The sequence below is a fragment of the Hypomesus transpacificus genome, chromosome 10 (genome assembly GCF_021917145.1).
Source record: "Hypomesus transpacificus isolate Combined female chromosome 10, fHypTra1, whole genome shotgun sequence".
Lineage (NCBI taxonomy): Eukaryota > Metazoa > Chordata > Actinopteri > Osmeriformes > Osmeridae > Hypomesus > Hypomesus transpacificus.
Window position 1 is genome coordinate 7,443,419 of NC_061069.1, and position 20,350 is coordinate 7,463,768.

General features: G+C 45.4%; 1 protein-coding gene across 2 annotated transcripts in view; it reads right to left on the reverse strand.

The window, feature by feature from the left end:
* Window positions 1-20,350, reverse strand: part of LOC124472096 (collagen alpha-1(XI) chain-like) — a 54,972-nt gene that overhangs the window by 15,595 nt on the left and 19,027 nt on the right. For both annotated transcript variants that reach the window (XM_047026689.1, XM_047026688.1), the window contains 33 exons: window positions 19,117-19,416; window positions 17,902-17,967; window positions 17,293-17,334; window positions 16,945-17,007; window positions 14,894-14,968; window positions 14,340-14,423; window positions 13,780-13,836; window positions 12,817-12,870; window positions 12,662-12,715; window positions 12,266-12,319; window positions 12,092-12,145; window positions 11,311-11,364; window positions 11,151-11,195; window positions 10,354-10,407; window positions 10,224-10,268; window positions 9,402-9,455; window positions 8,678-8,722; window positions 8,254-8,307; window positions 7,964-8,008; window positions 7,801-7,854; window positions 7,668-7,712; window positions 6,563-6,616; window positions 6,307-6,414; window positions 5,902-5,955; window positions 3,960-4,013; window positions 3,350-3,394; window positions 3,186-3,239; window positions 3,013-3,057; window positions 2,792-2,845; window positions 2,622-2,675; window positions 2,304-2,465; window positions 1,448-1,537; window positions 5-58 (listed from right to left, as the gene is read on the reverse strand). In XM_047026689.1, coding sequence (XP_046882645.1) covers window positions 5-58; window positions 1,448-1,537; window positions 2,304-2,465; window positions 2,622-2,675; window positions 2,792-2,845; window positions 3,013-3,057; window positions 3,186-3,239; window positions 3,350-3,394; window positions 3,960-4,013; window positions 5,902-5,955; window positions 6,307-6,414; window positions 6,563-6,616; window positions 7,668-7,712; window positions 7,801-7,854; window positions 7,964-8,008; window positions 8,254-8,307; window positions 8,678-8,722; window positions 9,402-9,455; window positions 10,224-10,268; window positions 10,354-10,407; window positions 11,151-11,195; window positions 11,311-11,364; window positions 12,092-12,145; window positions 12,266-12,319; window positions 12,662-12,715; window positions 12,817-12,870; window positions 13,780-13,836; window positions 14,340-14,423; window positions 14,894-14,968; window positions 16,945-17,007; window positions 17,293-17,334; window positions 17,902-17,967; window positions 19,117-19,416 — 2,226 coding nt within the window. The remainder of the gene's footprint in view (window positions 1-4; window positions 59-1,447; window positions 1,538-2,303; window positions 2,466-2,621; window positions 2,676-2,791; window positions 2,846-3,012; window positions 3,058-3,185; window positions 3,240-3,349; window positions 3,395-3,959; window positions 4,014-5,901; window positions 5,956-6,306; window positions 6,415-6,562; window positions 6,617-7,667; window positions 7,713-7,800; window positions 7,855-7,963; window positions 8,009-8,253; window positions 8,308-8,677; window positions 8,723-9,401; window positions 9,456-10,223; window positions 10,269-10,353; window positions 10,408-11,150; window positions 11,196-11,310; window positions 11,365-12,091; window positions 12,146-12,265; window positions 12,320-12,661; window positions 12,716-12,816; window positions 12,871-13,779; window positions 13,837-14,339; window positions 14,424-14,893; window positions 14,969-16,944; window positions 17,008-17,292; window positions 17,335-17,901; window positions 17,968-19,116; window positions 19,417-20,350) is intronic.

Here is a 20,350-nt window from a genome sequence, read left to right on the forward strand (position 1 = left end):
TTACGATAGGACCAGGTGGACCCTGTGGACCTTCACCTCCCTTCAAGCCACCTGGACCCTGAAACGACAGACAGGAGAGGAAGACGCTTCTATCAAACTGACTGCTAGGCAGGGGACAGCTCCGTCTTGGCACAGTAAACACAGCTGTCAAAAGGGTTTTCAAACTGTGCGTGTGAGTGTTTTATTGTTGATACAAAGAATATGCAACCGCAAATACTGTATCTACATAAGACTGGGTGCTACATTGATTAATCTACACAGCATAGTAACAATGGACAGGTTGAATCTAGGAGTGCTAAACCGACAATAACTCTGTGAATAATTCATCAGTAATAGTCCAACTGAGTTTTAAAAGAATGGGACGGCCCTAGTGGCCAGATGCTTGCCTGCAGTCGATCTATCTCTGGCCTCCTGTCATCCATGCCCAGACTGCCCATTATGGTGCTGGTGCTGAATCATAGCACCAGAAGCTAAGGTGGCATATGGTAAATGCTGCTCGCCAGAGGCAGTAAAGGCTTTCATTATAATGACTAATTTACAGGCGCACACAGAGCTTCAAACCAAGCCAGGGGGTCCTAAACCTGCCAGAAGCCTTCCCCCAGCCCTCATCTCTTCAGCTCCCCATGTTACCACAGAGTATTAGAAACCTGGAAGTAGCACACTTGCCTGCCACCAAAAGTTATTTATTGGCTCATATATACTGTATGTGAGTGTGTGTGTGTGTGTCTGTGCAATGTGCTTGTTTGTCGATCTGTGTCCGTTTGTGTTTCTGTGTGCATATGGAAGAGATATGTGTGCGTGTGTGGGTGTATCTATGTGTGTCTATGTGGAAGTGTGTATGTGTCAGTGTGTTTGAGTGGTACAGAGGAAGGTCAACCCTCTCTAACTCAAGGGGCAAACACATAACTGCAGTAATAAGTCTCTGTGGTGTTGTGAGCTGTTTTAATGACCCGCCATGAACAAAGTCAGGTCAGCAACCTCAGACTGAATCCCCAGTCAATCAGTGTCACCTTGAACTACACTTCCTCTCTACTCAACAGAAGAAGAAGACGATTTTGAAGGATTAATGTAACATACCGCAACTACATCAAAATCTGTCATTATTTCACTACATTGCATGTCTTTTAGTGTGATTAACTTAAAGAGAGACGATGGCTTGAAAAGTGAACATGACTATAAATGTTATTGTCTCTCAAAAATTAATTTCACTTCAATGAAAATGCATCTAAGGTCAACTCATCACTACGGTTGCAAGAGGACAAACGATGATGAAGCGCGACAATACGATGGCCATATTAGTATGTGAGCCTCACAAACTCTCTTTTCAAAAAGACTCAAGACCACTGCGTTTGATTGAACAGCAGGTACTTAGCCTATCAAAGGCTGTTGGGAGGTATTGTGGAGGAACGTTGCTGGGTGTTTGTTTGAAGGGGGTGCTGGGTCTTACCATGGCCCCAGGAAGACCTCTCTGTCCTGAGAAGCCCCTCAGACCTGCGGGGCCCACTTTTCCAGGCCCCCCCTGGGGACCTGGGTCACCCTACAAAGAGAAAGAGAGAGAGAGAGAGAGAGAGAGAGAGAGAGAGAGAGAGAGAGAGAGAGAGAGAGAGAGAGAGAGAGAGAGAGAGAGAGAGAAGGAGAGAGAACACAATGTTGCATGCATTTAATTGCAAACAAATAAAAGATGACTTGCCCTTGATGTTCTAAAGCCCTGTTGACTTTCACTTTCACTTAAGTAATCACTTGAGATCTTTAACCAATCAATTCAAGAAGACCTTCTTTTCCCTTCTGTTTGGCTCTTTGCCTAAAATCCCAGGCAGTGTTTGTGCTTACATTCAGCGACTTTGAATGAGCCTACTAGATTCTAGCTAAACCTCCAGCTCTCACTTACTAAGTCTGTTTCACCTGCAAAAATAAAAAAAATGATAGAGACCCTCATCAAGATACTACAATATTTACAAGCTCATAAGTGCATAAATGTAAATAAGTAGTTAGTGTACATGCAAAATATGATTAAGGCATTGACGTCAGTGCACTGACATAATCAAAATTTCTCCATCAAATCAAATCAAATCAAATCAAATTTATTTGTATAGCCCTTTTTACACGCAAGCATGTCACAGAGGGCTTCACATGCGCCCATAGAACTGCCCCTCAACCAACCTGTCCATGACAAGAATAACATTTGTTTCTTCCTATCCTCGCAGCTCAGTAGTAGACTGCCAACCCCCCTATTTACCACATAGTGTTCAGGCAATGTGATGAAGCCCAGGGAAGTCTGGTTCAGAATCTAGACGCTAGTTTACCTTCCCTCCCTCCTTCCCAGCAGATCCAGGAAGACCTTGCTCTCCAGGGGGACCAGGGGAACCTGGATGTCCTCTCTCCCCGATGGGGCCTGTCTCGCCAGTGGGTCCCTGAGGGCCCACGACTCCTCCTGGGCCTGGAGGGCCAGTCTTGCCTTGGAAACCCTGGAGAGGAGAACACATTGAGAACAGTTTCAACTTAAAATCCAGCATGTTAGCTTGTTAGTTTGTTTGGTTTATTTTAGGCAAACGTAATTCCATGACAGGTATTAACAGCCTTGTCTAGGTCAAATCGTAGTCGAAAGCCTCTGGAGAACTCACAGTCTCTCCTCTCTGTCCAGGGTGTCCAGGAAGTCCATCTTTCCCAGGTGGTCCCTGATGGTGAACAAGTAGTTAGTTAGCAACAGTGGCCAGAAGCCTTGAATAATATACTTAAACCATAGCTTGTTAGATACAATACTGAATGACCCATAGGCCACTCCAATACTTACATTGGGGCCTTTGGGTCCAGGGAAGCCGACTGGACCCTGAGGGCCTTGAGGCCCCTGAAAGAGAAAGAGAGAGGTGAGCACCACGTTAATATATGCATTCCAAAAACAACCAATACAAAACCATCATGGAACTTCCCCAAAAATACGAACCATAGTAGTACAAGATCACAAACTGTGTCTCAAGAAATTGAATATAAACCAAAACATGGTCTGGTACTCACTCTTTCTCCGGGTCCACCTGGGGGCCCATCGTTTCCTGATGTGCCCTGAGGAGGAACAGCAGAGGTACAGTTGAGACTTAGACAGGATTAAAGACAGGATTATTGCAGTACTGTGGCAGCTGAGTGAATGGGAAGCAGAGGTAGGTACCTGCTAAAGTTAGAGTTACACTAACCTTAGCACCCGGCTTTCCTGTTGGGCCTCTAGCACCACGACCACCACGGGGACCCTACATATTTGACAATACACACACAAACACACACAAAGCCATTTGTTTAGAATGGTTGCAACTTTTTTTTTTTTTCTGATTTGCAGGTGAATTGTTAGACGGATGTCTACCGTAGGACCACGTTGACCTCTTGGACCAGATTTGCCAGCGATACCCTATGAAAGAAAAAAACATTCAAATGTCTATCAACAGAACTTTCCAGACTCGTGAAATAGCACAGCTGTATTTTATTTTGTAAAAATCCTGTCCAAGTTGTGAGCTGAAGACATTTAAACACAGCAAAGCCTATCAAAAACCGACAGTGTAGCAAAGGGGGTTGAGTAATGGTTGAAATAGAATCCTCTGGAACATCTTATACAAAATAAATAATTTAATCCCTGTGGTAATCAGATCCTCAGAGCCCCTTGACAGCTTAAAGTACCTGTCAGATCTGGCATTTTGGATCCTGAGGTGTCTACTCTTGATTGTCTGTCTGAGAGAGGATAATAACATAAAGCCCACCTCCTCTCCTCCACTGCTCATCACTCCTTGCACCTGATACCCCTCTCTACTGGATCCCTGTGTGCTGGGACCTTGAGTCCCTTCAACCATCTTGATGACATCATCTCAACTTCCATGTCTTTTGGTGGTAAGTTGTATCTTGTGGTTGAACTTCATTCTTGTAGGCTAAAAACTGGATGCACTTATGGAGTAGAGTGTGAAATAATTTAATTTCCTTACCCTCCCTCCTTTCTCTCCATTTGATCCAGGGAATCCAACAAAGCCATTGGAGCCCTGTGAAGAGAGAGAAAGAGAGAGTATGTGAGAGATGGAACGTTAGAATTGGAGATCAAAGAAAAGTCCAGTCTTTAACGTCCAGTAGCGTCCCAAAGAAAATAATTAAGAGATGCTTGCCCTTCAACGGCCCAGGACAGGAAATGAAACTGAATGTAGGAAAATAGGAAATGTACTTTATATCCTGTATGGGGCTGTCCATGAATCACATTGTTGGACTAATGGAGGCAACTACTGGTTATGGATGCTATCAATAGGTGTTGCCATTGAAAAGGCCAGGAGACCAGGATCTCAACAGAAACTTCCGGTCTCACCCACAACAAGCTACCTGGCAGCTGGAGGCAAGGTAGCTTGTTTGCACAGTTAGGGGACAAACTAGGAAGATAAATTAGGTGTGTAGAAACAAATAGAGACAATGGGATGAAAAACACCACCTCCTATTTGAAAGACATCAGCAATTTAGCTGCTGTGCTATCACAGACGATGTCCTCTAAGGCTGATTACCGTGCCAGTCAAACAAATAGTCTGGCAGAAACTCCAGACGAAGCAGAATGACAGTCACCGCGTGTATGAAGAATGTAAGATAAAGCAGCTTACCAACACAGCCTTCCTTCACGCAGCATAAAAAATAATAGCAAAGAACCCTTTAAAAAAAAGTTTGCTCGACATGCTTTTCTATTTCTGATCGATTTTGCCAAGTGCAGACCAATGAGACACCCTTCTAATAGGATTTGCTCATTGCACTGGAACCAGACAATCCAGGGCCATGTTCTGTAAGCATGGCTAGACCAGTTGGTATAACTACCATGCAAATCATTGCTGTGAGGAGAGAAGCATGGTAAACACCAATTCTATAAATGGTAGAATTGGTCATCAGTAATTAGTAATAAATGGTAAAATCACTGTATTTCTCTCTTCATCTGTGTGTGAGGTCGTGTATTCTGCTTGTGTGAATGGTTATAATGTACAGTGGCATGGGCTGGTGGTATGAAGGACAACTTCATCCCAGGCAAAGTAGAAACAGTGGAGACAGCAAGGAGAGGGATCTTTGCAACTTAATCTTTTTCCCCCCCCACACTGCAGTCCTGCTAAACTGAATGTTGAGGAGATAGGGCGGTGGAACAAGCCCGACTCACAGCACGGAGATAAGACAGCCGGAGCAATAGCAAACGGCTCCCAGAACGAACACAGGAGAAAACTGTTAACCGAGGCTGCCAGAGTGAGGCTGCCAAGGAACAGTGGGAGAGAGACCTCATGCATTCCTGAGGTTGGAGAGAGGAGAGAACGGCAGGACCGCACTGTCATTGCTGTGATGACCGTCTCCCCTCACCTTTGACAAAGGTAGATACATCACACCAGTCTATTTGCTTATCATGTTCACTTGGTGGACTTGTCACAGCGGGGAAAGTTGAGCACGCTTACACACACAAACATTTTCTTGCGTCATCATTAACTCCAAACTCGGAATCCTTGCCACTGTTTATCTCTGAAGGATTGGGGTGCCGTGACAACCGTGAGACAGAACCCCCCTGGGGGAAACTGAGGGCTCCTTCTCTGGCGGTGCATGTCTGATCCTTCACTCTGAAATGCTCCCTGAACTGACAGAAACAGCTGGTACAGCACATCCTCCTTATAGCCTCGCAGCCTCAACATGCTTGGACCTGGGACTGGAACTGGGACTGGACCTGGGTGACACAGCATGTATCTATATGTAGGCCAGCAGCAGAGATGAGAAGCTGGGAGTAGCTGCTGAGTCTAATACATGTACATGACCTCATCTCCAGGGAAGCACAGTGATGGGAGAGGTGAGAAGGGGGAGGTGTCTGGGGATGGGCCAGTGATGTACATCAAGACACACACACACACATCCATGGTTTTGATTATACACCTTAGGGCCTTGTCTTCCTGGGTAGCCAGGTAATCCCGGGACTCCGAGTTTGCCCTAAAAAGAATACAACATTAACAACATCACAAGAAGTTCTGGCTCGCTTGAGGGCTGTCTTCGCAGGCACTGAAAATACATTAACATTTAAGCACTGTAAAATTGTTGAACAAATTTGTGAAGGTTTTTTTTTTAAATGTGTCAAGACTTCTTTTGGTTTACAGCGCTAACATGTGTTCTATGTATTTAGTATTTTTATTAATGATCGCATTAACGTGACAATTATGGGATTTTTGACACACATATACTGTACTGTGTATATAACTATACCGTTTATTTTCATAACAAGACACAGTTTTGATGGTTGCTCAGTTGGATCTAATAATGAGTGGATCCCATCAGATCAGGTACCTTCTCTCCAGCAGAGCCGATTGGTCCAGCCTCCCCGTTGGGACCAGATCGACCCTTCGGGCCCTCAGGACCATCCTCTCCTCGGATGCCCAGCACACCCACCTCACCCTGGACACACACACGTGCACACACGCACACACACATGCACACACACACGCACGCAAACACACACGAACACACACACAGAGACACTTATATATTATTCTCTCCTCTGACAATGGGGAGGGGGATTTTCCTGAGCATTAACTACAGTCACCTTGTCTCCCTTGAGCCCCATGTCGCCTTTGAAGCCTGGAAAACCATCTTCTCCCTATAAAAAGAGAATAGACATATTGGTCAATCCATCAATTGAATTGTGTTCTACCATGTACACTTGACAAAGATAAAGCTAACATTCTTTACAGTTCAATAGATAAGTACTGACACCTGCTGGCCACAAACCTAAAATAGTTACATTCTAAAAACAAATGGTTTACCGTTTCTATACAATTTTTGGCAGTACAAATTATTTTTAGTATTTCATATGTTCACGTATGTCATCATCACATTTTATTGTACTGTATATGTTCTCTCAATAAAATACAATAAAATGTCTAGATCTAGTGCTTGCAAGCAGTTCTGACACCTGCTGGTGAAACATTAGAATGCAGTTCATCAATGTTAGTGGTGTTTTGTCTGTCAAATAAGATAGTATGGTGAAAATGGCATTAAGATGTTTTATAAAAAATGTATACACAGAGATAGGGTGATGAACTACACAGCTTTAGGATTGCCTCTGTGTCGGTTCACACTTCTGTGGAAGTAACAGATGACCACTAACTGAAATAGCGATGCAATCAAAATATTTATAAAATCAAATCCACATTCATAGTGTAATCTAAACCCAGAGGGGTCCCGTTTTGCTGAGTCAGTGGAATATCTCATAAACAGAGCGAGGGGTAAATATTCAAAGCATTTCCACATGGACCAGCAGAAAACAATGGCTCCAGATCAGCCAGCAGTCGGATCACAGTAAAAACAACCTCATTCCAGATGAATGTGATGCACTCCATTACCCCACAATGGTGTGTGCTTCTAACAAGCCTTACAGGCTCTTAATGGGGTTTCTACTTCATCCAATATCATTGGATGGCTCAAACCCACCAGGAAGATGCACATCTACAAATAGTATATCAGTACACTTATACTAATGAATCCTCCCCGAGCACACACTCACAGGACATACACACAAACAGTCAAACACACAAATGAATGACCTAATCCACCACTAAATGACGGTTATGCTACATATGCATTAAGAACCAGTGTTCTGTAATGAGCTTGTCAAGGAGGGAGGGGGGGGGTCAGAGGGGCCCGCTTACCTTCTCTCCTCTTCCACCTTTAAGACCTCTGATGCCCTCAGCACCCTGTGGAGAGACAAAGCATGTCAGACAGGAAGGAAGAGGGGGCAATCAACAGAGTTCAAAGGTCAAGGCAGAAGGTCTTATATGGTACCTTCACACCACGAGGCCCAGGGTAGCCGATGGAGCCCATTGGCCCGGCATGACCCTAGGAACCCAGCAGGAGAGAGTGAACACAGCTTAGTCAACTGTCACTCCATAGAATTGTTTTGATGGAATTGTTTCAAATTATCCGGTTTAGACAGTAAGACACTTACAACCCCCCCTTTCTCTCCTGGAGGACCCTCCTTCCCAGGGTGACCCTGAAAGAGAGATTTGGGGATCAAGTCTGTTACAAAATGCATCAGCGCTCTTCAGAGTTCAAGTATGAGGATCAAGATCAAGCCCACAGTAGTGGCAAGGGCAGGTGGAAGCAACAGTGGCAAGTAACACACAGTGACACCTGTTAGGTCTAGACAGCACTTTTCACCATATGCTTTGACTTGAAACAGAGGGACAGGCGATTATGGTTGTGATAGACTGCGACAGGAAGTGAAGAGGTACTCACCGGAGGGCCGTCAGCACCGCCCAAGCCAGCCAGACCCTGGCGACCTTGAGGTCCCTACGTGTGGCAAAACAGAGAGAGGAAGGCAAAGGGGTGAACAGGACGAGACATAGTAAAAAAAGAGGGATATAAACATCCATGTGTAAACACAACTAACCCACAGTTTTAGCTAAAAGAGCCCAACGAAATAGCTAACCAAAACCCCTAATGAAATGGTTTTGAGTATGTGAGCTATATTAAGTGTACAGTACAGTATATGTAAGAGCCGGTTCCAAGTCTTTTCATGTGTGTTCTTCCTATTTGTGTTCAGAGAGCCTGGAGAAGTATAGGGCCTACAGAGCTAAGACTCTGTTGGATCACTTATGAAACCTATCTCTAACAGAAGAGCAGGAGGAGTGTGGGATCGACTGGGTGCTTTCAGACTTACTTTTTCACCAGGAGGACCAATAGGGCCTTGAGGTCCGACCAGACCCTGGAAGACAACAGGAAATTACATGACATTTTAGCGACCTGTTTTTTTATAGTCACATACCTGAACTAACAAGCTGAAGTAACTTGTCTTACAGCTAGGTTTGGAAATCAGAACAGACTTTGTGATGACCTCTATGGCTATGGATACTTGATACACTACTACCATGAGGCAAGCTGTTTCATGTTAGATATCCAAAATCGAATTTCCTCCAATGAGCTGTCAAATTGACAGTGACATGGGACAGACAGCACCAAATCCATCCAAGATGTGTGTCCATTACTTATACTAACAGAACACATTCTAAAGATGACAGCCAACTGTTCTGAGTAGCTAACAAAGCCTGGAAGTCCTGAGAGATATTCCACAGCGTGCCCTACGTTAAAAAAACGAGGAGTAAGGGAGTGAGGGGCGAGGGAAGGGCGAGGGAAAGTCAAACACAAGAAGATCTTACTGATTAAAAAAACATGAGTGTGACCATCCAAGGTCAAGGTACTCCCCGCCGTGCTATAGATATAGCTGAGAGGCTTGAGGAGGACAGAGAGAGAGAGAGAAAGAACAAGTGAGCAAGGGAGAGAGAGAGAGAGAGAGAGAGAGAGAGAGAGAGAGAGACAGAGAGAGAGAGAGAGGGAAACAGAAAGAGAGAGAGAGAGGGAGACAGAAAAAGAGAGAAAATCCTTACTTGTGGTCCGGGGATACCTTGCTGGCCAGGAGGCCCTCCTTCTCCTTGTGGACCCTGTGGAAAGAGAGAGGAAATCCGTGTCTCTTTGACAATATCGTTTTAATGTCTTCAAACCTTTCCTATAGATTACTGAATTCATCTTCATTCTATATGTGCTACCATGGCAGCAGTGAAGTTAATCTTAAAGATGTACAGTTACACATAAGGGAGTGGGATTTCTTCGGTAAAACTATTTCAACTGTGTGAATCAAAGAGACAGTAATTCAAACCCACTGTCTCACTGCCCTCAGTGTGAATATTGTTTTTATCCTACCCGTGCCCTGCTCTGATCCTATGTTTGACTGAACAGACCCCTACATGAGATGGCTTTCACTCTGAGTTATAACCTTGTGCAATGGTTTTCTCTCTGTGTGGCAGCACATCCATCTGGTTGTGGGTTCAAAATAACAGCACTGACTGGAAGTAATGTGTTGTTTCACATCCCTGCTGACGGCTCACACAGACTTATTGTGTCACAGCCTTTAAACACAACTGTTACAAGGCCTCTGGGAGCGACTGTGTGTACAGCTGTAAAAGGCAGATCCCCAACCTGGATGATTCACTGGGCTTATAATAACGTTTCAGTGACTATGGGTGAGGGGGTTCTAGGCTTGCTGGAAATGAGGCAAGAAGTCCATGTGTGAGGGAGATTCTTTTGGGAGTTTTTTCTCTAGCATCATCTTTATCTTATCTGCAGGCACAGAAAAATCTGTATGAATAGTTCACTAGATATTCACCTAACTTATCTAGTGTATTGTTCCAACTTAGTTACTAAACACTCACCATGTTCCCCTTAGGTCCTGATTGGCCATCAAGTCCAGGTAGACCCTGTAAATAGGACAACTTGTTAGTATTGTGACAGAACTGTGTCTTTCAATTGTAGCAGTTTGAGGTTGATGAGAGGAGAACATACACGCTGTCCTGAAGGTCCAGCAGATCCTCTGGGACCCAGCAGCCCCCTAGGCCCCTGCAGCGCCACGGAAAGAAGAGTTACACCAAATACAGATACATATGTAGTAAGTAAGATAGATAAGTGTTATTCTTGAAACCTTATTAACTATAGATGGTGGTGGGAGTTACTAAACACCTCACTGAAGGCATTAGCAACCGCTGTGGCTTTTTAATAATGAAGTACATGAAATACTGAACTCTGGTGGTCAAATATGGTAACTACAGATGGTAGTAAGTAGGGTAGAGGGGAAAACTGAACCTCTTTTTCACTATGTTCTATATCTACTACCTTCAAATGTCGTTTTGTGAAAAGAATGGTGTGCAAGTATTTGGGTTGAGTGAGCCTTAATAAGATGCACAGAGCAGCGACCAAGGCATTTTCTCACACAACGCCATGGTCCATTTCCTGAAGGCAATGAGAATGTTGCCTTTTCCCATGGGTAATGTGAGAACAGCTAGTTCTCCTTCCTGACAGCATGACCCTCCCCTAGTCTGCATGGACAGAGTTTCCATGTCTGATAGGATGGCTCTAACAGACAGGAATGTAACTGGGAGTGGGGAGGAGGAGGGGCTCCTCTGCTGAAGTCATTGTCTCTAATAGATGCGGAGGGGAGGATGCAGGCATGGGGCCTGGAACCAATGTTGTTCTGAGGACAGAGACGGAAGCGTGAAGGTAAGCTAGTCATCGCTACGCTGCGGTTTCGGGAGCTGGTGCTCTGTTAGTCTGTCTGACCACAACTTTAGGGCGTGTGGGCTTACGCTCTCTCCAGCCACGCCCCTCTGACCGATCTCTCCATCTTCTCCCTGGAGAGACGGAGAAGGAGAAGGGGGTCAGGGAGGAACACAGGGTAGAGGGAGAAAAGGTATGGGGCCGAGAAGCCGTTAGGGTAGGATGGTTGGTGGGTCGGGGGTCACTTACTCTGGGGCCATCCTCTCCTGGTGGTCCTGGGGGGCCAGTGGAACCATGCTCTCCCTAGAGACAGAGAGAGAAAGAGAGAGACAGAGGGGAAATAGGGTGAAAGGGTGGAAGAGAGAGAGAGAGAGAGAGAGAGAGAGAGAGAGAGAGAGAGAGAGAGAGAGAGAGAGAGAGAGAGAGAGAGTAAGAGAGAGAGAGAGAGAGAGAGAGAGAGCAAGAGTGCCAAAAAAGAATATAGAAACAAATCACAAGTATGGCCAACACCCTTACATTGTTTCCACTATATATAGAGAGAGTTCTGGGAGGCCTATAGGCCGGCAGGGCTGCCTCTGGGTGCCCTGTAATTACCTGGGACAGGATTAGGAATAAGAGCCCAGTGCTGGGTCTACAAATACACCCTCTGTGATCGTTGGCCCTTTAGTTCCAAACTCAGCAGAGCATTCCACAAACTCCAAACTCAGCAGAGTTCTGCTAAGGCGTTCTCCTCCACAGGCCCGGTTCAAAGGCAGCTGAGTGCTTCTGGAGGAAAGGAGCGGCCCACTGTAATTGGGTCGCTGTTCTAACGAGGCCTAATGGTTGAGGGTGCGTGTCGCCTGGCCCCCGAGGTCAAAACGCACTGCGCCCGGGGAGAATAGACTAAACTGATTGGTAGCTTGACTTGTTTTTTCTCTGAGAGTATTTTAAGGCTCAGTTTAGGCCTAAGTCTGATGTGGCTTGGCGAGTCAATGGCACCAACGATAATAGACAGGGAGATAAACGAGGTGTGTCCGAGGACCCTTCTTACCCTGTGTCCTTTCTCTCCAGGGAGTCCAGGCAGGCCATCAAAACCACGGTCACCCTGTGATAGCAGATACAAGAACACACAGGTTGACGGGAGTTGGACTTCTTGCCGTAGATCACAGATTGCGCCATGTGCGATGACTTGGGGGTTGTGAGAGAAGAGATCTCCAGTATTTACCTTGCCTCCAGCCTCCCCTGGCATTCCTCTGGCACCATCAGCTCCATTACGGCCCTGTGGGTCAGGCACACACACACACACACACGTCAGGTTCCAAACTAGTTACATTAAAAAGAACATCTGTACAAATAATTGAGAACTTCATGTTTTTAGGACACCATTGTCACACTGTAGCTGTTTCAGTTGCACAGACAGTAAATAATTGAATGGAAGGTTGCTGGTTTATCCTAGCCAAGGAGAACACAGTGTGATCTTCTTAACTACAAACACTCCCTGCATATTCCCTGCAAAGACAGGCCACACTGCCAAATGGATGTTGGCTAGGAGAAACGTGAAATGCTATTATAGTAAAAACACATACTGGCAGGGTTTACCAAGAGGGACAGTCATTCTTACCCGCTTTCCTCCTTTCCCTGGTGGACCGGTAGTGCCCTGAAGACCCCTAGGGCCCTGAAGACATCACAGAGCTGTTACTGTTTGTTGTTATCAAAGGAAAACATACAGTACTGGTCAAGAGACAATTGAAAGCGGAGTGAGGAGGAAAATGTAACCTGAGGTCCAGAGTCGCCACCTTCACCCTTATGTCCAGGAGATCCAGGTCCACCCTATACGACACACACACACAGACACACACACACCATTACTGGTTGCCTTAATTTCTATGATAAATTTCAGTTCGATGTTAAACTAAACTGGAGAAATACATCATCCTGATTAAATGCTCTTCTGCCCTTTTGAACATAACCTGAATTACAGTACACACTTTTTATTCTACAGCGGTGCTATAAAGACATTAGTGGCAATGAGGACATGCAGCTGCCAAAATGAGTCTTAGGGATTCAACTGGTATTAAATAATACTGTGTGTGTATGTGTGTGTGAATTTGTGTGTGCGTGAGTTACGATAGTTTGTGGCAGGTTAAAGGAAAGTGCTCTCATCAGCCTATTGTTCTGCCGGGTGAGGAATGAGGGATGTATGTATACAGTAGTTTGTTTACAGGTGTGCTGGTGAGGAATGAGGGGATGTATGTATACAGTAGTTTGTTTACAGGTGTGCTGGTGAGGAATGAGGGGATGTATGTATACAGTAGTTTGTTTACAGGTGTGCTGGTGAGGAATGAGGGATGTATGTATACAGTAGTTTGTTTACAGGTGTGCTGGTGAGGAATGAGGGGATGTATGTATACAGTAGTTTGTTTACAGGTGTGCTGGTGAGGAATGAGGGGATGTATGTATACAGTAGTTTGTTTACAGGTGTGCTGGTGAGGAATGAGGGATGTATGTATACAGTAGTTTGTTTACAGGTGTGCTGGTGAGGAATGAGGGGATGTATGTATACAGTAGTTTGTTTACAGGTGTGCTGGTGAGGAATGAGGGATGTATGTATACAGTAGTTTGTTTACAGGTGTGCTGGTGAGGAATGAGGGGATGTATGTATACAGTAGTGTGTGTGCAGGTGTGCTGGTGTGTCTCAGCATGTGTGTTTGTATGGATGTGTATGAGAAGGTGACTCACCACTGGGCCAGACCTTCCTGACATGCCCATTGGCCCTGGAGATCCTCTCATGGTCAGCTGTGGATCAAACCAGGGACAAGAAAACCAATCAGGACAAAGCTTGTGCATGTCCTATAAATCAGCCGGGTGAATTTGGGCTGCAGTAAAAGCTGCAGATGTGAACATGATTAGAAACAGCGAGTTACAGAGAGGTGATAAGTGCTTTCTCTACAAAACGTTGCACCTGCTACTCCATAGACTCTGCTCAGCATTTTGTACTGGGCTTGTATGATGTACAGGCTAAATGTGCTCCATGTGTCCCAATAACACACCTTGCTGAGCGTGACCTGTTTTCACCACACTTCCCGAGGCCCCAGAGGGTGTGAGCATTCACTCTGGCCCTGTATTCACAACATCATCGAAGCTTGTAAAACGAGGAATGACTGGGCCAAGAGTTCCATAGCCGTAATGAATGTTTAGAATACAGGTGGGACACTCTTGCTAACGATTCGCAAAGAATACCCAGCCGTCGTTAGCTCGTAATACAGCAAACTCTCCATGTATTCCTCAGTGGCACTCACCCTGGCTTGGGCTAGGATGGCCTGGGCCTGAGCCTCCTGTGCTGAAACCACAGGTCCCTTCTGGGCCTCACCTCCAGCACGGAACTGTCAGAGAGATGGGGGGAGAGACAAAGAGTGAGAGAGAGAGAGAGAGAGAGAGAGAGAGAGAGAGAGAGAGAGAGAGAGAGAGAGAGAGAGCGCAAACACACATTCATGAAAGGAGATGTCTTCTTTTACACAGTCGGCCCGCTAATGGGTCTCCCCGTCGTGTGTGTGTAGAGTGGTACCTGTAAAGCTGTCAAACCCTGCCACACAGACAGAATGTGCTCTGCCATTGAGCAGCCCAGGGACTCAGTCACTGGTTCTACTCCATTACACTCCGTGACATTTACAAGATAAGTGATTTGCCACTCTGTGAGTAGATGTTGGTTAAAATACTTTGAGGTAATGGTGATGCAATGAGGTATACTGTTAAATGACTGGAGTTTACAGCCTTGATACTGCAGGAACCACACAGTTTAGAGACTGTTATGTATGAGAAGGAGGTGTGCGTGTGACGGGTGGGCGGGACTTACAGGCAGCATCAGAATGGTACCTGGAGGACCAGGAACCCCATCCGAACCAGGAATTCCTGCACGCCCAGGTGGACCCTGGACAATAGAGGAGAGAAGGAGAGGAGGAGACAGAGAGAGAGAGAGAAAGAGAGAGAGGGAGACAGAAAGAGAGAGAAAGAGAGAGAGGGAGACAAAAAGAGAGAGAAAGAGAGAAACAGAAAGACAGAGAGAGAGGGAGACAGAAAGAGAGAGAAAGAGAGAGAGGAAGACAGAAAGAGAGAGAAAGAGAGAGACAGAAAGAAAGAGAGAGAGGGAGACAGAAAGAGAGAGAAAGAGAGAGAGAGAGGTAGTCAGAAAAGACAACGGTTGTACACAGGGTGAATACCAAAAAACATTTGCTTAGTGACAATGAACAGAATACACTCATTTGGTGTATTTATCTGACCTGTGACAATAAGCATTGAGGCTGGTCAGCGTGATGAGCTTTTACAGTGGGTCAATAAACCACCAATGTTGATCTATCATTGTCCAACTTTATCACATGACTTAAGAGTCAACTTGAACACATTCTATAAAATATCCTAACTTTAAACACCCACACTGTTGTTTACATACAAACATCAGCTTGGCTATGGTATACTTTGCTGGTGGTGAGATCAAATAGGCCAGATGCTGAAATGATTATATACAGTTTTTTCCAACAAATAAAGAAGCAGGCTACAGTTGAGAGTCATCATAAATAACATCTACAGAGTTTCCAGAGCTCAGATCTCTTTAGCAGGCTCGTCACGCGCCCAAGTTTGAGACTGATGCTTTAAATCGTTCCCATGTGTGAATGACTGACTGCCTCCACTGCCTCTGCTCATCCAGAGGGGGAGAAAGCACATTCCTCAATGGCTCACAGAAAACACTGCGCCATCTAGTGTTCACAGGGACACTGCAACGCTGGAATGGTGGGGATGGGATGGATGATGGGGGGGGGTGAGAAATGTGATGATCAAACATGGAATCTAGGGGACCCCGGCTTTCCGAACCCACACAATACCACACGGATGCGTCACTTTGAATCACCCTAGCTTTTCAGTGAAAAGACTCCTCTGGGGAGGAAATGGAGGGAATTGAGGATCAGCAAAATATTTTCAGACTATTTTGACCTTTCGAAACAAAAATACTTTTGTATCGAAGGAGGTCACGTGAGCGCTTAGGTGGGTGTGTCTGACTCTTTCCAAGGAGGTATTCCAAGGGTTAACCTCTCTAGCTTGTGAGTGTGTGTATGTGTGTGTGTGTGTGTGTGTGTGTGTGTGTGTGTGTGTGTGTGTGGGGGGGGGGGTGTTCACCACATATGGGAAAACAAGTGGGGATCTAGAGTGGGACGTCCACTTACACTCTGTCTACCAATCAATCAACATAAAGGGTTGGATCCCGCAGTCCTGAGAAAAGGATGTTGACACGCTGAGGAGCTGGTCTCTTCATGTACTTCAAAACGTGTCTCCAGAATGCTTTGCTATGCGAGCCACCAACGAAACTGTGTGTCTCACCACTCACAAAATGCCGGGCATAATGAGAGTTGGGTTTACAGGCATATCTGGTTTCTGTATCCCCATGTGTCTTCCTCACCTAGCCCACTCCCCACCCCCACTCCCCCTCACTCGCTTCCTCTGTAGCAAAAAACTGTGTCCAATTATCCCTCCCCCCACCCCCCCATCCTGTACAAGATTGTACAGCAAGCTACCCAAAAGAGCAATAAAGTCAGAAACAAATAAAAATGTACTATTACTGTTTATTTGCTGATGGTTTTTTTATTTTATTTTTTTAACAAAGGCAGAATGGGTATTTATTATTTTTACCAATTCTTACACTGTTTTTTTGTATGTTTTATTTTTCAGCCAATATGAACTCAATTTGGATCACACTTGTGTTTTAATTATTTACTGCAATTGTTGCTATGTGGTTTAGAAGGGCGTGATAGTTAAGGTGGCATGCAGTAACTTCCATGGACAAACCAAAACTGTTTCCCTCTGGAGCATATGGAACATTCTAGAATCCCTGCATGACGGCAGCTCTCAACTTACCCTCTCACCATGATCTCCATGGGGGCCTGGGGGACCCTGCAAGCCTGGGGTACCAGGAAGACCCTGGAAAGACACACACACACACACTGAAGCCATACACATCAGAAACCACAGCACACCAGCTTACCACTGCAGACTAGCTACAGGAACCAGCACTACCACCACATTTAATCTTTCAACCGTAGACACAGACACACACACATGCACAGGCACACACACACACTTCCCACTGTCTTGCTGCTCTCTCTTTACAGGCTAGCAGGACTCAAGTTTTTTCCAGTCAGACATTTTCCCCTGCTTTAACGGTTCTCCATGTGTGGAAGCAGACAGAGAGAATGTGATACTCACTGCCTGGCCGGGGACTCCTTGGGGTCCTTCTATAAGCATCCCCTGGATGAGGAAAAAAATGGATACAGTAGCTTTTAATGCAGGCAGTAAACCTACAGGCAGTGCAGTATTGAAGAAACTAGAGGGGATTCCAAGGAGAAGAGTCTCAAAGAAGATGTCCAGGGGTTTATTCCACTAGCTAACCAGCTGAGTAGTCACTTTCTTTTACAGTAACTATAGGGGAATACACAGTGGAGAATTTCACTGTAGCCACCCTGTTAGTTCAGTGAATCTGGAGATTTGTCCCTGGTAGCTACGACACAGTTTGTAAGAGGCATACAGTATGTAATAACTTAATCCATTTGAAAATATTGTGAAATTAGCAGACTTGGAAAAGGCCCTCAGACTAAGACCATGTTTTTGTGTTAGACCCTTGACATCGAATTCACTATCATAGTATACTGTAACAGACTCATATTGAGAAATGCTTCATGCTGCTAAGGAGATGTACAGTATATGACTAAATGAATATTCCATTGGGAGAGAGTTTACACACAATAGAGAGACAATGGGGAAGAATATAGAAAAATGGCATAAATAGGACAGCAGTGACTGTGGGGGTACACTAACCGGCTCAATGACGGCTGGCTCGCCCTTCTCTCCCTTCTCTCCCAGATAGCTGGTACCGCCTGACACCTGCAAACACAACAAAGACAAGATGAACTCCTCTGAAAGTGATGAGCTTGTGTTTACCCCAGTACAAAGGCAGGCCCAGGGTGCAGCTTCTGAGGCGACATCAAAGACTGACAATGGCACCAAAGTTCTGCGTTAAAACTAATAAACCAGGGGACCCAACTGAGTGTCCTCACTTTAACAGGGGACAATGTCCCATACAGCATATTTAAAATGTAAAAAGAGCTAGTCAGAATGCTGAGTACTGTTACTTTTGAATTAAGTAGTTTTAATAGCTGTTTCTCCCTTTAACTTGTTCCATCAGTAGGAACAGTTAACCACAATAATTGGTAAGTAGAGTAAGGCTCTATAATTTGGGCTTTGGTCTGACTCCTATGTATTAATCTTTTTTCAACCACAGACAGAAATAAACCCTCCACATGAAGTTAGGGGAGCTACCTGATACTATTCACACAGTGACTTCATGCAAGAGGAACTTAGAAACCACCTGGTGACTAAAGGCCTGGAGAATGTGCACTGTCTACATCCAGGAGCGGCAAAACAGAACACCCAGAAAACAAAATGGAGTTTGGTCCAGTGGAAAGGACCCATATGAGCCCAGATACAAGATGAATGCCTGGGCAGACACAGACTGAGCTTGTGTTCAGACAGGGATCATGTCACTTCCTGTCTCGGAGACAGCAGCGCCACAGGGAGAGAGTTGACCACCCTGGTAAGAGCTGTGGGGGAATTGTCCACTCTTGTGGTGTGGTGTTCGAGACAAACCAGAACTGCTGACAAACTGCTTGGTCATCTGTGTGTTTAGTTTCAGATAAACATGCTGGATAAGATTGTGAAATAAAAGGGGTTGACAGGAAGTCACGGGCCAGGGGCTCAAGGGGTGGGAAGTGCATTTTCTAAACTGAACACTAGGTCAACACGTGTGTAAAATGAGATGGAGAAGGTATGCGTGCGTCTACGTTAGAGAAAGAGAGCGTCAGCATGAGAGAATCACACACGGTCTAGTCCATTTCTAGTCCATTCGAGAGTAAGCAATCCATTCAAAAACAAGTGGAGAGTACTGTAGGTGTTCCCAACCTTGGAAGCTAAATCTGAGGCCTTTCTGAGCACGGAGCCACCTAAGCAGCTCACCACATCCACAACTCTACTTACACTGCTCTCTGTGATGTCAGTCTGAGCAGGGACCCCAGGCCCAAACTCATCCTCGCTGGTAGGTTTGGTCTCACTGGGGGTCCCATAATCGTCATAGGCACCATAGTCATACTGAGTCTTGTCCAGCTCTTTGGCGTCTTCCTCCTTCACCTCGTATTCCTTGAAATCATACGAGTCAACGCCAGGGTCCGCGCTATCTATAGGTTTCCCTGGTGCGGGCGTTTCCACAGCAACGGTTGGGTCCACCCCCACCTGCTCCACTCCGGTGATGTAATCGTCTATGATTTCCTCTTCGTAGTTCTGAACCAATAGAGGCCGAGCATGGCGTCAGGTGGATGAGGGGAGGGAACATGGAGGGGGGGGGGTTAGTGCAGTTATAAAGCATGTGGATAGATTAAACCTTCACATGATTTCACAGCATCATACTGATGCTTCAGCTGTCTCAAACTTAGACCTCAGGAGAACTTTTGGACACAATGTTATGTCCAAAAATATAAAGTTTCATAGTAAATCAGAAAGCAACCAGTAATATAATGTATATTACAATATTTATATCACATGAGACATGGGAACATTATGAGCGCAGTTAGAAATGTAATTTCAAATCAATAAAAGGTGCCCATGGACTTATGGGTTAATTAAAAGTTTGATTTAAGTTTGAAAGACACAATTCAAGAATAATGTGGTGGTGATGGGACTAAGAGTTTAGCAGGGGAACATCCACGTCATGATATTGTTCCCTGGTAGCAGAGACATTTTAGCCAAAACCCCACTTCTGGCATGGACCCAACAACCTCTAGGAGGTCAGATGTGCCTCCCTGATGTGTTCCCCTCTGAACATTCCTGTCTCTCTACTCAGGGGGGATGAACCACAACCATGGCTGCTCACACAGGTGAGGCTCCGATCACTATAGGCTTTGTTCCATTACAGTACATATTTGGACCTGGGGGAACAAACGTGTTTCACAATGGACCGACCGTGCTTTGTCTTCACGAGGCAATCCTGCTGCTTGTCTAATGAGCATCTTGTCCTGGTATATGTTACCCCCTAAAGGGATATGATGAAACACAGACATTTGGCAAGCGGATGCCTGCCTGCATATTGTTTCAGTTTAGACCCGGATGTTCTTTATTATGCCACGTTTTATGTGATGGTTTAGCACAAATTAGAAAAGGATCTGCCAAGTTCTGGATAGGAGACAACATGGGGATGAGAGATGCGCTTGCTCGTTTT